The sequence below is a fragment of the Lagenorhynchus albirostris genome, chromosome 3, assembly GCF_949774975.1.
Source record: "Lagenorhynchus albirostris chromosome 3, mLagAlb1.1, whole genome shotgun sequence".
In the NCBI taxonomy this organism is placed as follows: domain Eukaryota; kingdom Metazoa; phylum Chordata; class Mammalia; order Artiodactyla; family Delphinidae; genus Lagenorhynchus; species Lagenorhynchus albirostris.
In genome coordinates, this window is record NC_083097.1 from 11,623,157 (window position 1) to 11,640,030 (window position 16,874).

Below are 16,874 nucleotides of genomic sequence, written 5' to 3' on the forward strand. Positions count from 1 at the left end.
CACCATCCATCTCCAGGACTCTTCATCTTGCAAAAATAAAACTGTACCATTAAACGTTCCTCATTCACCTCCCCTCAGCCCCCAGGAACCACCATTCTTTCTGTCTCTATGAACTGACTACTCTAGGGACCTCATATAAGTGGAATCATACAGTATTTGTGGGTTTGTGACTGGTTTATTTCACTTAGCATAATGTCCTCAAAACTAATGTACTGTTTTTTATAGTTATCCTTTGCATTATGCAAAATATAAGTAGACTTTGTGCCTGTGCTTTGAACTCAGATGCCAACCACATTCATTCTATGTAGTGAAAACACTGAGCTGGAAACAGTATAGCCACAGTGAATAAAATTATCATATCACACATTTGAAGTACACCTGCTCTGATTTTAAACCTATAGGTGTGACATGTTGCATTCAGTTCAGAAATTAAATTGGAATAGAGCATTGGGTTTATTTTTAAACTGAATTTTCTCCTAGAAGAAGAAAATGAAAGAGGAGGGAAAAAATTCTGGTGTAAAGGCAAGGGTCTGTCATTTTGCGGGTGCTACCGGGCGTGGCCTCTGACCTTGACTAAGTGGACCATCGCATCTGCAAAGAACACCAAATCCATGCCAGCGCCACGGATGCTCTCGTTATAGAGCTGCAGGAACATATTCAAACGATCCTTCAGCTGATCAAAAGACTCAACTGGCTCATAAATTTTGGGCATCTCAGTATCAGCCTCCTCAGATGTTTCACCTGGGGTTGGGAAGAAAAATCAATTAAGTTTCTTCAAATCACTGGACTTTACCACTTCCTTCAACCTAAATTAATACACTCATAGCTCTACAATTTAGCACTGAATAATACTGATTTTTATCCAAATGTCAGAGTATGTATTTTTAGAAAAGAAAAGAAAGCACACAGTAGTAAAAGCATTAGAATGTTTGTGATCATATGCAGTCTTAATTCTTAAATGTATAGAAAAGGTCAATTTCAAATAATGTCATATACATTGAATTTAATTTGAATCCATAATAGACCATTGGCATTTCAAGGATCTTCCCAGAGATATTCGCTAATGAAGATTGAAAAAGTAGGGATTTAATGTCCAAATCAGCAAGAGAAATCAAAAATTAAATTATTTTTAATAAGAATAAAAAGAAAAAGGTCACTGCATTTGCTTAGGAAAATTTTATGAGTCAGAAATTTTAAGTTAGTGGTGAGAATAGAAGTGAATTTGGGGGAATGGAGGTGAAGGGTAGAGATAAAATAGAAACAATGATTTCCTAAATAAACAAACATTGAGTTATCTCACTGGGAAAAGTATTAAAATCACTAAACTTTTTTTAAAAATTAGAAACACATAACATACCAGCTTAATACTTTTCCAACTTTGACTATAAAGCATAATGCCAAAGAAAAAGCTAAATTGGGCATAGGTAAATTCACTATCAGTTAACATCAGTTGAATATACTGATACAGTAACAACCCAGAAATTCACTGGGTACTAGAAGAGTGAGTGGATCTTCCAAATCTAATAGTACATAATTACTTTCGATTGACCCTGTCCTAATATAAAGTATTTTAACCTTTTTATGACAAAGCAAGGAAATTGATTTAACATAATTATTAGGATTGGTCCATTTGCAAAGCTCCCACTAACTGAATTTCAATAGTCACTTCCTTATTTCATAGATGTTCATTTCAAGCTTTGACAAAGTGCTTTGAAGTCACTGAAAGGTTCTGTGCTTCCCTCTAGACTCATTCACCCCATCCCCAACCAAACTCCCCACCTCCAGCCCCCGCCCCACAATGCTGCAGTTGCGCTTTGCTCCTAGAAAACCGTAATCTAGTTACTTATCCTTCTGAACTAGAGGAAATAAAATACATAAATTCTAATTACCTTGTAAATTCTCTTACCTTTACATGATTTTTGGATGTGGGGGGCCTGATTGAAAATAAACTGTATCAGCTTCTTTTTGTGGAAGGATCGGTCCAACTGCATAGCCAGCAATAAACCTCCCTTTGCAATTGTCACTCAGAAACTTAACAGATCACATACATCCTTATCTAATCTAGTAAGGGGCTGCCTGGTCATTTTCAATCATTTAGAAGATATAAATGGCATGTGTTTAAACATGCCTCTTTGAATATGAAAATTAACTTAAAATTCCTCCTCAGTATTAGAAGAGGTTTCTAAATGAAAGAAGAATATTCTACTTAAGCTCAGTTATTTCTGAAGGAAAAAAATAATTGGAGCCCTACCTCTTTTCATAAGTAATATATCTCAATTTTTTATGGAACCATAACCACAAAATCTTCCCTCAACATCACCCACCTCTTTCTAATTGTATTCAACAGCCCTCTCAGAGGATGTGAGGTTTTTCTTTTTATTTTCAGCACCTGGAATACTCGAGTAATAATTATCATAGTTTTGCTATGTTTCATCTGGCAGTGAGTACAAGCCATGGACTGCCCAAGCCATCCACAGATAACATTTCATTTATTCCCCACAGTGCCCCATGACTCATATATTAATATTTCTATTTTTATAAATGAGGAGAATGAGGTTCAAGAAAGTTCAGAGACTTGCCCAGGTAATGTGTGGGAGATCCCTTCCTTAAATCTACCTCTATGTGACAGCTGTAAGTCTTTAGCACTGTCTTCTGCCATAGTATGCCTCCCAAATCTACCTTAATATCCAAGACTGATGTGCATTAAAATGATTAATCTTTGAACTCCATCAGTATGCATTTATCTACTCATTCTGTATTTATTGAGCACCTAATATGTCCCAGGCTTGTCTCAGTAAAGTTTACTAAACAGAAATTCAACATCCCTGAACTGAACTTGTCTTCAGATATCACTTTTGGGAATTTCAAATTCTGCTTCAATAGTTTACCTGTAGCATCAGGTGCATCCCTCAAGAAATCCACAAAATAAGTGTCAATTCCGCAATTCACCAAGAGTTTTTTCTCTTCACCAAACTCCTCCTCCACCAAGTTTACTAAAGTCATATCAAACCAGGTCACATCATCAGACACCGTGAAACGATCGGCTATAACACGTTTACACTCATGCTTCCACAGCCTTAACAGTTCCTGTCAAAAGCATCATTAAAATGTGTTATTAATTCCCATTAAGCCAGAGTTGGGAATTCAAGTGGACAATATCACAGAGCAGCATCCTTCCTGATTTAAGATACTACATTTTAAAAAGTTAAGATTAACACTACTGGTTTCCTTTTAACGTGAACAACAGCTTTGGGAGCACATTAGAAACAAAATCCTAGACTAATGGTTTTCATTTGGTGTGTTATCACCAAAAAAGGACATTTTGGGGTTGTCAGAATGACGTGGGAGATGTTACTGCCATTTGTACAGGGGATACAAGGATATAAAACATGTTTTGCACAGTCTTAGTATACAACAAATTGTTCATGAATATAACTGTCCTATTAAAAATAAATAAAATAAGTTAAAATGTACTTAACTTCATTTCAAATTGGTCTCATTCAAGTAGAGTAAATAGAGAGTAGTGTATATTCCTTTTCAGCCTTTAAATTAAAACAAAAACATTCCTAGACAAAATACTAAATCACTCTGAACAACCAACAAACTAATACTCTACATAAAAGTCTTATGTTTGTGATCAATTAGTCTGTTTGGATAAGACACCTACATTCATGTGGCCAGAGCATAATATAAAAAGTTGCATATAAACAACTCTCATGTATGCAACTGAGATCATTACAAAGATATATTTATTTAACACAGTGTGAAGGAAATTTATGGCAAAAATCTGGATTATCTGCATAAAGCAATCACCTAGTCTAGATAATCCAGGACCCAAAATTAACTGGAAGTTGAGAGAATTAATTGCTCAATATACCTGTTCCTATAGCAAGCATAACAAGTGTTTGTCTAAGCTAATTATTTAATACGAAACACTGGTGGAAATTTCTTACCTTGGTAACGTTTTGCAAGTTAGAAGGCTTTTAAGCCATTATATTACTAATGATCAAATGTTCTTTGGTGGCCAGAAAATAAAATTTTAGTAAAATATATTTAATGATTCACTTATGACAAAAGTTCATGACAAACCAATTGCTAGACCAGTTTATGCTGATTTTAAATAAGCACCAAAAAATGGCTACACAAAAAGTAATTTTGGAAGACTGCATTCCACAACACTATTAATTTGTCAATAACTCTGAGGGAAAAAAATCAAGTTAACATGTTCACTGCTGTTAAAATGACTCCCCAATTCTCTGTAACAAGGAGACTGAGTTTTCCCCAAAACGTCCTCTTGCAGTCAGTCAGTGTGGTTACCTACTTTGTGAGCATCTGAGGCAAAGCTGAGTTTTTTTTAATAGTCCACATTGGATGTGTCTAGTGACAGTTTGATTGATATCTCAACTATTTCGGTGCGTTTAAGTGGAGAAGTCCCCTAAAACCTATTTGCTTAACTACAACCTTGGTTCCATAAAAGGATGGAAAAACAGGCTGATGTTGCCTTAGCCTTATGCTTTGGCAAAAAAAGGCATACTGCATTTTTACATACTACATACTTTACAATTTTACATATTACATACATACTGCATTTTACGTACTAGAATTCCCTTTTAGTTCGAAGAGCATTCTTATAATGCTAGGAACTCTTTTATTCGAGTGTACGTACAAACGCTCATTTTTCTGTCAAATGAACTTTCTACTCTTCTGTCTCTTTTCAGTTTTACCAATATATGTATTTCTTTTAGTACATCAAATTATATGGGAAAGAAAGATCATGGATGATTAACAACAAAATGGTTTCATTCTTCAATTTTGAAAGTTTATTTATAAAGATAATTACTTTTTAAAGTTAAAATGTCAGGTTTATGATATGAAGTTTATAATATGAATAATAGGAAGACATATAATAAGATCAACAGGGATTCTTTCCATTATTTAGTATAAGAAAATAATGATGAAAAAACAAAATCAATTTTTCCTTTTACTCTATTCATTAGAAAATAATTGTATATAATATTTCCTTAAACATAAACCAAATTTATTTGGAATTTTTAAAATTTATGTATTTATTTATATATTTTTTATTTTTGGCTGCATTGGGTCTTTGTTGCTGTGCGCGGGCTTTCTCTAGTTGGCAGCGAGCGGGGCCTACTCTTTGCTATGGTGCACAGCTTTCTCATTGCGGTGGCTTCTCTTGTTGCGGAGCACGGGCTCTAGGCGCGCGGGGTTCAGTAGTTGCAGCACACAGGCTCAGTAGTTGTGTCTCACGGGCTCTAGAGCGCAGGCTCAGTAGCTGTGGCGCACGGGCTTAGTTGCTCCGCTGCATGTGGGATCTTCCCTGACCAGGGCTCGAACCCGTGTTACCTGCATTGGCAGGCGGATTCTTAACCACTATGCCACCAGGGAAGTCCTAATTGAAACTTTTAAAGAGAAATATTTTGGCATACTTTTCCCTTATTTATGTTCGTGAAAAGCAGCAAAGAAAAAAATATCCATGCTAAAACATCCCAAAATATTTTCATAATGCCACTAAAAATTGCATTACTAAGAATATTTAGAGTTTATAATAAATAACAAAGTTACTTGTTTTACTCTCTTGTGTATCACTTACATCTGGTTCCTTGATAACCTCTGAAGTAGTGTTCAACATTCCCTGCCAGATCCTAGAAAGATCTCGAAGGTTAAAAATGTAATGGAATTTTGCAGGGGTAGGGAGCATTTGAATCTTAGTCATCTGCCACAGTCGGCGTGTCAGGGGAACCAGTTTCGTCACTGAATCTCTCACTTCTTCTGAGAAGCCCCTTTGGGTACAGTAGTATCCTATCCCAATCACACCTGAAAGGGGAAAAAAGTCATAACATTTTGACTGACAGTTCAGATCACCTAAGTGAAAATGAAAAACATTATAATGCAGAGTACAAAAATAATTAAACATTTTAATAGTTAACCACATATTAAAGAAATTTCTATTAATTAATGTTCTTTGGGGTTTTTTTAAACCTACCAAGTAGGTATAGTTACAAGCAAGTTAGCATTCAAATACTGAAAAGTTGACTAAGAAATACTACTGAAAACTCTAGCTGAACTGATTCAGTATTATTAAATGGGTAACAATGATGAATATATAAAGGTGCCTTAGAAAAAGATAAGAAAAAGGGAGGTTTCGTGAATCCGCTAAGATTTCTCCTTTTTTTTTTGTTGCCTTTCCATGCATTATAAAATATTTTAAGTTACTTTACAGGTAAAATTTTCCAGGCAAAAAAGAATAATTAAAAGCAATAATAGTCATTCCTTCTAGTCCATTTTACTTCTCCCAAGTTTAGATAATTCCTATGTCATTTGGTTTCCAAACCTTTGCCCACCACTGTGATTGAAGGCAGATACTGCCATACTCCACTACCCTAGGGCACTAAGAAGACATTCTTAGTCTGCCAGAAATTTATTAGGGTAATCTTAGTTAGTTTTTTCTCAGTTGCAATTTCAGAAATGGTAAATTAGTACCTAACACGAATGCATGCATAACTTTACACTTTTTCTGAAAAGAGTGATTCCATAATCAGTTTCTAAACTCATTTTCATTTCTCAGTTAAATAATTATGGTTATCGATTGCGCTAGTGTTTCTTGGGTGAATTTATTTCTGAAACGCTGCATATGTAATCAATCAGTAATTTATTACAACCCTATTAATTACTCTGAGGATCAGACTCTGGCTAATCTCCACTCTGTGCAATATTATTTCTTTGGCCAAAATCATTATATGGGTTGGTTAGGTATCAGCTACATAAACTTTTGGTATGGCATTATATCAATGCAGACCTCAAATATGTATACCCACGAGGAAAGCATCTCATCGTGTCTAAGACCATTTAATGTTTAACCTTCTGCCTTAAGAAGCTAGCGACAGTTTCTTAAAGAAATACATAGGCAGAAAAAATCTACTTAGCACTCAACTCAGTACATACATAATAAAGTAAATCTTTATATAAACAAAATACACTGCTTGAGAGTGATGAAGCCCATAGACTAAGGAACCACCCAATGCTCTTTCTGTGTTGACCTCTAGGTGGATATATTCTCACTGGAACCCAAGCAGGGATTCTTCCCTCCCATGCCCCACTGACATTCACTTTACCAAAGATCTTGTCCACAGAAGCATCAGAGGGCAACGTGCAGTTAAATATAGAGAACTGCCTCTTGAGCCTTTGGGGTATATCATTGCGTCCGCCCCCAGGATGGATCATAGCTGCTAAAAACTGTATGTCCACAATGCTGGTAAACTCCCCAGGCTTCTCTAGGTTATAAAATCCATTCTGTTCCATCAGCTGTCGTACTATCTCATTAGTAACCTAAGAAAGACAACTTTTAGAATTAAAATGTCATTCCTTTATATCCCAGGACCTAACTCTTTGAGTGTTTCCAAATAATGGACCTTATTGGAATTTAGGAATTGCAAGTTGAAAAAGTAAAAAATATTTACTCATCAAAAAATAAATCAATGAGGAATTAGGCAAATAAAGTGCACAATAGGATTGATATACCTGGTCTCCCCACTCATTGATTATTGGCATATTCACATCATCAATAAAAACAGTCATCTTCTTTCCTGCTGGAGGGCCATATGTTGTGCCCATGCGTTTATCCACATAGCTCTCTATTGTCCTCTGTTAAATAGAAAAGTCAACAGGAACATCTGTGAAAATATCCCCTGACACGGTTAATTATTTTAAAAATCCAGGAAACTTTGAAATGACAGAAATTACTCAGAAAAAAACCAAAAATGTCCCTTAATTCTGGAAAGCAGGGCATGAGGTACCTAACTTTTCTTGCATAACGTTTATAACCTTTGAAAATCTGGTTTAATTTAGGAGTAAAGAAAATTCTGATCAATGTAAATCTTGAATGGGATGAGACTCTTCTGTTTATTTCTACAGACTTAGTTTTGTCTTATTGTGCCTACGTTGGTGACAATATAATATAACCCTAACCCCCATTATTCAAAGGTCCAGCCCTCCTCAAAGTTTCCTTATAATCATAGACAAAGCTAAACAGGGCTATTGTCCAAGAGGCTTCTCAGGTCTTGCTCTGAGCTCCACGGGCGGCCATAATCTGAAGATTGTTCTCTCTTTGTTGAGAAATCTGCCAACTGGCTTCTGAAGCCTGACACAGTCTGCTTTGGGCAGATGCAATCACACTGAATCACTTCTCTTCCCCTTCACAAAGTGGAGGACAATGCCCCCTCTTTTCTATCCAATACATTCTGAGCTTTGGTGGTACAGGAGGAAACTGCACTGTGCTCTATAAAAAAATGCCCTAGCAATGTGGAGAGGAATACTAAAACTGAGAGAAGGGGTGTTGGAAGGAGTAATGGGGACATGAGGGAAGAACCCCAGACTACTGACTACAGTATTAACATTTCCATGGTCATAGAGTGTAGTTTGGAAATCAATCAGTTGTTCAGAATATATGTGCTGAGTAAGCAGAGCCAGCACTGCAAAGAAAACAGAAAGGGCTCACACTTCTCATGCTCCAGAAACTCAACCTTAAAGACCTCATTTTATTCCCACTGATTCATGATTTAAGTCATGCTAAAGATAATGTATAAAATATAAGAGAAAGTGGAGGTGTACTGAGATAAAATGCATTCTCATCCTATCCAAAAAAGTTTCCTTATTTCATGAAGAGCAAACCAGTTAAAATGACATTAATAACCCTTCAAGATACAACCAAGAAATAAGGCCAAGATATAAACAAAAATCTATACATCTGTCCTTGAAAATTCCCCCAGTTTGGTAATTTCAAATTGTAATTTTCTGTCATCATTTTAATGAACAATAGCAAAAGATGTGAACATTTTTCACCATTTTAAAATAGAAAGATATATAAACATATCACACAAATTTCCCATGACAACAGTACAATGGCAAAAAGAATTTCACATTCCCCTGACATAAAAGAAAACTGTTTAAAGTAATGTACTAGGCTAAATTTAGCTCTCCTCAATGAATTTAAATGGATAAAGCAATTAATAATCTCTTGACAACCCCCTATGGCAAACTAGAGCCTTCCAGATATTCCCTTATCTGTTAATGAGAACTCATAGGCACATGAAGATTTTATGTCTTGGGGGGCTTTCTAAGAGCTAAAAGCCATAGGTGGAACAGGTGAAATAATATGGAGTAATAGCCACATACCTGCACTTTCTTCCCCTTCATTATGACCCTAATTTCTTTGAAATAGCAGGAAATTACTAGAAGGAATTCATTTTAATATATAAAATTATTACTTTTATATATATATATATATATAATTAAAAAGCTAAGTTGATAAAAACAAAGGAGGGAGAAAAATTAAATAGCTTGTGAACCTAGAAGCTGAGACTTCTTCCTGTGTTCATAACTGCTGGCCATTAAATAGTTACCGAATGAACTGGGGTGTTGGATAAGATCTCCCAAAAGCCTGAAACACAGTAACTTCATGTTCTCCTCCATCACAGATCTATGTGTTTGGGAATATTTAGGAAAACCATATACTTGGACTAGTGTCTCCAACTGGACTTCCCCACTTAGATGATCCATCGCATCACAGAATCAACATATCCAAACGCAGACATCTCTGCCGCATCACAAAATCTGCACCCGCTCCTAGGTGCTCATCTCAGGGCTAGCACCAACTACCTAAATCTCAACCAAGCATTCCCACATCCAACATCGATAAGGCCTATTGCAATTCAAATACTGCTTTTTAATGTATCTCATCCTCTCTGAAAAATGATATGCCCTTGATCAGTTAGTTGTCTTTCTCATATGGATTAATGTCACAACGTTTTAAATTGCCCTCCCTGCCTCCAGTCAGGCCTGGAAACTTCTTTATAAGTCATATACAATGTCTATATTGTGTGATTTACAATTTTGTCTAGACTCTTCTGTCCCCCCAAAGAAATCAGTTTAAAGAATAATTTATCATCTTTGTAGTATTCTGCCAGCCACCTTCTCCCTAGTCTCCTTGATCTACTGTCCCACCTCATCCATCTTTTTGGTGATATAAACCATAGTCCAGTTAATAAAACCAAATAGGTATATTCATTGACTTGATTATTGTCTGTCTCTCCCACTAGAATGCAAGGGAGGCAGGCACCTTGTTTATCTTGTTCATCACGTGCTCCTCAGTGTCTAGAAAGGTGTCTGGTACAAAATATTTATCTGTAAATATTTGATACATAGATCAATAAAGACAAGAAACTTGGGAGTCATCTCTAACTTTTTTTCTCTCTCTCCCATCCCTCTCCTCCAACAATATCCACTCAACCAAAAACGAGTCCTGTCTGTTCTGCTTCTCAACCACAATTTGAACACATCCTTGTGCTCTTTCCATTCCCACTCTTACTATCTTGGTCCACGTCAACCTCTCTCCGGAGGAATTACTGTAACCATCTCCTCTAAAGTCTCTCTGAGTACAGCCCTCTCTCTTCCATCTGCAGCCAGAATGAACTTGCTGAGTGCTGATGTAATCCTGCTTAGTATTCCAGTGGTTCCTTATTAGTGACTTACAAGGAACACCATGATGCTCCCTGCTCACCTTCCAGTCTCATTTCTAAACATTCCTTTTCAGGCCCTTGGTTCCGGCCCCTCACGGTCTTCATTTGTTCATAGTCAGTTAACAATAAAACAATAAAATGATGCTCCTCTCAGACTGATTTACAGTGTTCATTAAGAGATCCTTATTTACATATTCCTAACATAGCCATTTCTGAGCCAGAAATCTCTCAGCATTAGTAGTACCCAAACACAATTTGTGAAATATTGACTTAGATAAATGATCTTCCATAAAAGTCACTTCTCTCAACCCAGCTTATTGGTAAAGAGTTGAAATCTCTAGCAAGGGCCTGGACTAAGGGTAGTTTATGCTGTTCTCTGAGAATAGACAATAACTTGACTCTGAAATAGGAGAATGGTAGTCGGCATGACATCATCTGAAGCAATCTATGGCACCTAAACAACTTTCTGACCTCATTGTCTGTCTAGCTCACACATACATGGGATACTAGAGCGAACCCCAGCTGTGACAGTGACATTTTAGACATAAAAAACAGATGGTTAGTCATCCAGATAGACTTAGGAATGGGGTTGAGGAAAGCCATTCTACGCTACTCTTCTTCATTCCAAATGAAAAGCTCTAAAACTAGGGCAATTCAATTTTCTGAATTAGTCTCTTAATAGACAATTCAGCCTCTGTAATCCCTAAATTATTAACATTATATAAATATTAAATTCCCCCAAGTAATGGTCAACTCTTTCATTACATTTAGTCCTGTAATTCCCTAACGAAATGAATCCCCTCCTCCTCTGGGCTCCAGGGTACTTAGATTACTCCATAAGTAGCACTTATCACATCAGCTATACTTGATTGTACACATGTCTGTTTCCCCAGCCAGGGGGAGGAACAGGTACAGTTGAGGAGGTTGTGCACTGCCCAGTTCTTGGGTTCACTATTCACATTATTGTCTCTGTGAATGGGACATAACACAAAATGTGTGTAAACTGCAATGGCCTTATGCAATAGCTCTGACTGGGTTTAAAGTTAGAAAAAAAGGGGTTAAACGGCTACTTCCCCCACTTATTAGCTTTATGACTTATAAGTCATTTTAAACCACATAAGTCACTGAACCACAGCTCAAAAGTGGGAATGTATATAGAGGTACATAAATCATGTACATGTATGTGTGTGTATACACACAACAGAATATTATCCATAAATGATATAATACATGTGAAGGCACTTAGTGAATTTAATGCATCATAAAAATGAAAGATATTTTTTATTACTATAGGTATCTCTATATATCAGCACTTAAATCATTTTTCATACATATTACATCCAATCAAACTGAAATATAAAATATACTTAAGTTTAGGCTTCCATGTATCTGCTATTTAGCTAAAAGATAAAAATGGAGAGCTTATGCCTTTTATTAAGAAATCTACCTTTCCATTTTATTGTAACTCATCAAAACCAAATGAAAACAGGCTTATATTAGTAAAGGTTAAAATTCTCAATAGCATATTACAAAAAGTAAAATTATATCAAAAATAACATCAAAATATAATAATATATAACTAAAAGATAAAAATTTAAAAATGCACTGTGATAAATCAGCCATTTAATATTAATAGGAATAAAGAAAAGTCATTGGAAGGATCAGATGGGTGAACTGGAAAAGCACAGTGGAAGACATGGGAACTTGGTTTCTCACCCAGGTTCTGCCACCAACTAACTATCTGGGAACTCAAATGAGTATTTCAATCTTCCTCAACCTGAGTGTGTTAATATTAACAGTGAAACCTGACATTTTTAGAGAGCTTTTTACCATAAAAAAATACTTTCACATATTATATCTTAAGAGTCTCCTCTGGAAACTGGTCTTCAGGCTATGCTCTGAAGCATAGAAAGGATTTTCTTCAATCACACAGGCCCCTACAGGAAGCAAGAAGGAGGTTGGAAGGGATTTCAGGAGGTCAGCTCCAATTCCATCAAAGCAAATCCCTTGTTACCTGTTTGATAGATTAGTCTTCTACATAAGATTTCATTAGGAAAAGTGGTTCTGAGTCTAGGAAAAAATGTGGAATTTCCTTCCAAGCTCTACAATTGTCATTTTTAAAAAACAAAACCTATTGCTACACAAACATTTGTAAGACGATTGTTGCACTCGGAATACTTCGAGATTATTTTTAGAACAGAGATTCTTTTCAGAAATTCTCTTAAGAAATTTTCTTTTTCGTCTTATTTTCTGTATTGTTTACATTTTTAAAGGTACGTGTGAATTACTTTCAAAAATAAAAAAATTAAAACAATATTTGTTTTGAAAAAAAAATCATCTCTCTTAAAAGACTAACTGAAATTTCCTTAGCCAAAAAGAGGGTGACCATATAATTTTGGTCCAAACTTCATACTTTGGATAGTAACAGGGATGCTATTCATTATTCATCTGAGACAACAGAAGTTAACTGGACAGCCCCAGGAAAAGAAGAACATAGAGTCTGTCCTCCTGCTGATAAAAGATGTGAAAGTGACACCATGGTAAAAACAAAGGAAGTTCAGGTGAAAACAACCTGTCAAGTAACAGATGTGTGTCCTTGACATATGTGCCATCATGGCAACACGGGAGGGATGGACAGTATCTATTTTCTCATCTACGATTTCAATTTGGTTTGGATCCAAATAAATGGGACACACAGAGACAAATGCTCAGCTCCATCAGCCCTTGTTTAGCATGAACGGCTGAAAATTATAGTGAGAAAGTTAATTACAGCAGTTTGGCTAATTGGAAGTTTTCTAAAACTAATGAGTCTAGCTTAATTGAAAGCCCTGATGCTTAGCAGTCAAAACAGGCACTAAACAGACCAGATGATCCTGTGATGCCTCTGAACAGAAAAAGAAATAGTGAAGTGTTGAGACCACTTTCTTACTGAAGGATAGGAAGGATTTGGGTTAAACATCAATAGTTGTGAATCAGATAATGGAACCCTAAAGAATACAGATGTTCATGTTATGAAAACCTGTTTTTTTCTTCTTCTAATTTATTATACTTCGATATGGTACTGCTTCTAGAAATTTATTACACAGTTTATGAATTTGTATATTAATAAACAGGATGTTTTCTAGATTACGTGTGCCTTTTTCTAGGAAATTAATAAGTATTTCATGCTATAGAGACATAAAGCACAGGTCTTTACCACCTGAGAGGGGTAAATATCACCAAGAGTTACTAGCAAAAATACGTGACAACTCCTTGCCATATACTAAAGAATTTGGCTAGCCTTTGTCCCTGGTTCCTAGGAGGGAGCCTTTAAACCCTTGGAATTTCCCGCATAATAAGAACGTCTTTGTTATTCATTGTGGGTCCCTCAGACCACTCATGCCAGAAAGACCAAACTACGATTAGAGTGTTAGGGCTTTAAACCACGTGATATCAGCTGACTTCCCAGGGGGAAGGGGTTTGGAGACTGACTTCAATCACGTGGCCAACCAATCATGCCTATGTAATAAAACTTCAGTAAAAACTCTGGACATCAGGCTCAGGTGAGCTTCCTGGTTGCTGATATACACAGATATGCATGGAGAGTAATACATCCTGAGGACAAAGAAGGTTCACATTCAGGACCCTCCCAGACCTTGCCCTATGCATCTTCTTTGGGCTGATCCCAATTCATATCTTTTATAATGAAACCATAATCATAAGCATAGCATTTTCCTAAATTCTGTGAGTCATTCTGGTGAATTATCAAAACTGACAGGGTTATAGAAACCTTTCAGTTTGCAGCCAGTTGTTCAGAAGTGTTGGTAGCCTGGGAACCCCTGAGCTTGTGGCTGGTTCTGAAGTGAGAGAAGTTTTGTAGGGACTGAGCCCTTCACCTGTGAAGTCTGCACTAACTCCAGGTGGTTGCTGTCAGAATTGCACTGCAGCCCTAAAGATTCAATCCACTCCCAAGAACTGTGAAGAGCTAGATAGCTACCTTACATAATGAAAAAAAAAAAAATCACACTTTGATTTAATGCTCAACAATCTGCATCCACAAGCAAGGTTATATTATAACCTTTAAAGAGATGTTCTCCAAAAGTAAAACAAACTTTTAAAAATATAAAATAGTATCAATGGAATGTGTATAATGTTAGCACCTTGCCAGCCTAGGATAATCTAGTGTGCAGTTCCCCAAACACAAAAATACCACTGCTGAGTCACTGCAATCTGGGGTTCACCTTCGATCCAGACCTTCCCAACACAACAGTGTGTAAATGATATTCATTAATGATAGAAGGCTAGCCAGTTTTGGAAATTCCATCTCTAACAGAGGAGCATAATGTTTTGACAGTCTTATTTAGAAACTTAATCAATGGTCTTAGTTTTTTGGCACTCTGTAGTCACCAATTACATTAAGTGATTAAAAAGTCATGATTTAGCCTTGTTCTCAAGAATTCTCATTGCTCTTTGATATTTTCATTCCAACAACTAAAGAACAATGAAGTTAATCAAAAATGAAGTTCTTTGGATTTGAATTCCCCTAAAAATTTCCCTTCCATTTTCAATTTATGAATGTACCTTTTCCTAACTCTTTTTCATATGTATCTTTTCAAGTGTACCATTTCATACATTTCAATTTATAAAATGTATCTTTTATTAATGTATTAATGTTCTAATAAAGGTATCATAGATCATTTGCAAACAATTAAAGCATGGACTGAAGTTTAAGATTTACTCTCCGGTTTCTTAAATAATTTAGGAATAGGAGAAAAAGAACCAGTTAGCCACTGCAAGCCCTGGTCAGTCTTGGCAGTTCCATTGACAAAAGCCATGCAAACTTGAGAGTTGTTCTCTGTTCCTCCTCAATGATACCATAAGCAAAATCTTTAATGTGCTAAGATTCTAAGATTGTATTCCTTGCTGCAATTGACAATAGGAGCCACTGTGGAATGTTAAGTCAGTGAACAACAAGATAAATAGGAACCAGAGATTGGAAAAAGAATAGAAACTAGATTTGAAGAAGATCAGACTTGAAGCAAGACCAGCTTCAAGATTCTTTGACGCTAATACCCTGTTGTGGAATCATGAAGTAGATTATGTAGAGGTGGATAGGGGGAAGGGAGAAAAAGGAAACAACATGAAAAGTATTTCCTTAGATATATTAGCAGTCCTTGACTCAGGAGAGAGACCATCAAAGATGACTCCAGTGTGTCTATCCTAATGACTAGAATAATAGTAACACCCACAGAAAAGCAGACAGTAGGGAGAAGAAGTAGGTTTAGGTGGGGAATAAAAAATATTTCTTTCAATTTTGGATTTTGCATGTTCACAGGCTTTTCTACAGAGATATTCTAAACAGAGTTGAGGCTTTTAACACCATATATAATCTTTTTATTTCTCCATAATTTAAGATTATATGTTATCATCTAACTAGGGGGAGATTCTATTGCAACAGAAAAATAGAGATAATGGAAGACGTATGTAGGGGATTTACTATGGCTGTGAAAGTGCACATGAAGTTCAGTGGGTACAGAAGAACAGCATGAGATTTGAGCCTCCAAAGCTTATCACAAACCTGGGCTGAACCAGCAGCACCAGTGAGCCAGTACCTGAAACATCAGAGGGGTGGTTGCAGAAGAAAAGTTCAGACTCTTGATCATGTGGCTTTCAGGATCGTACTTTGACATAAATCCCTTGATTATGACCGTTTTGGCTGTTCCTTGTTCACCAATTAACAGCACAGCCTAAAATAGGAGTTGAGAAAGAAATCCAAGAAATACAATAAAATTATTGTCATGGGCTGGATTGTGTCCCCACAAAATTTATAGGTGGAAGCCCTAACCCCTAGTACCGCAGAATGTGACTACGTTTGGAGACAGGGTCTTTAAAGGGATGATTACATGAAAAATGAGGCCATTAAGGTAGGCTCTTGTTCAGTCTAACAGGCATCCTTACAAGAAGAGGACATTTTGACACACAGAAAAACAAAGATGCACACACAAGGACCATGGGAAGACACAGTGAGAAGACAGCCATCTGCAAGCCAAGGAGAGAGAAAGGGCTCCAAAAAAACTAAACCCGCCAACAGCTTAATCTTGCATTTCAAGGCTCCAGAACTGTACAGAAAGAAATGTTTGTTGATTAAGCCACTGAGCCTGTGGTATTTTGTTATGGCAGCCATGGCAAAATAATATAATGATCAAAAGAGAAGGATTTCTCTTTAGAAAAACAAGTCAAAATTCACTTTCTCTCAATATATGAAAAATCATTACTTAATTATGAATTAAAGCTATTCAACTTTAATATTGTTACTGAGGAATAATAAAAGAAGTATATTAATTTGGCTAACACTTTTAT

The 16,874-nt window shown here is 36.2% G+C and overlaps 1 protein-coding gene across 1 annotated transcript in view; it reads right to left on the reverse strand.

Moving 5' to 3' along the window:
- The window catches only part of DNAH5 (dynein axonemal heavy chain 5), a 202,464-nt gene that overhangs the window by 85,578 nt on the left and 100,012 nt on the right, over positions 1-16,874 (reverse strand). Inside the window, 6 exon segments of the mRNA XM_060145962.1 lie at positions 569-741; positions 2,889-3,087; positions 5,612-5,835; positions 7,134-7,347; positions 7,540-7,662; positions 16,127-16,261. Of these exon segments, the coding sequence (XP_060001945.1) occupies positions 569-741; positions 2,889-3,087; positions 5,612-5,835; positions 7,134-7,347; positions 7,540-7,662; positions 16,127-16,261 (1,068 nt within the window).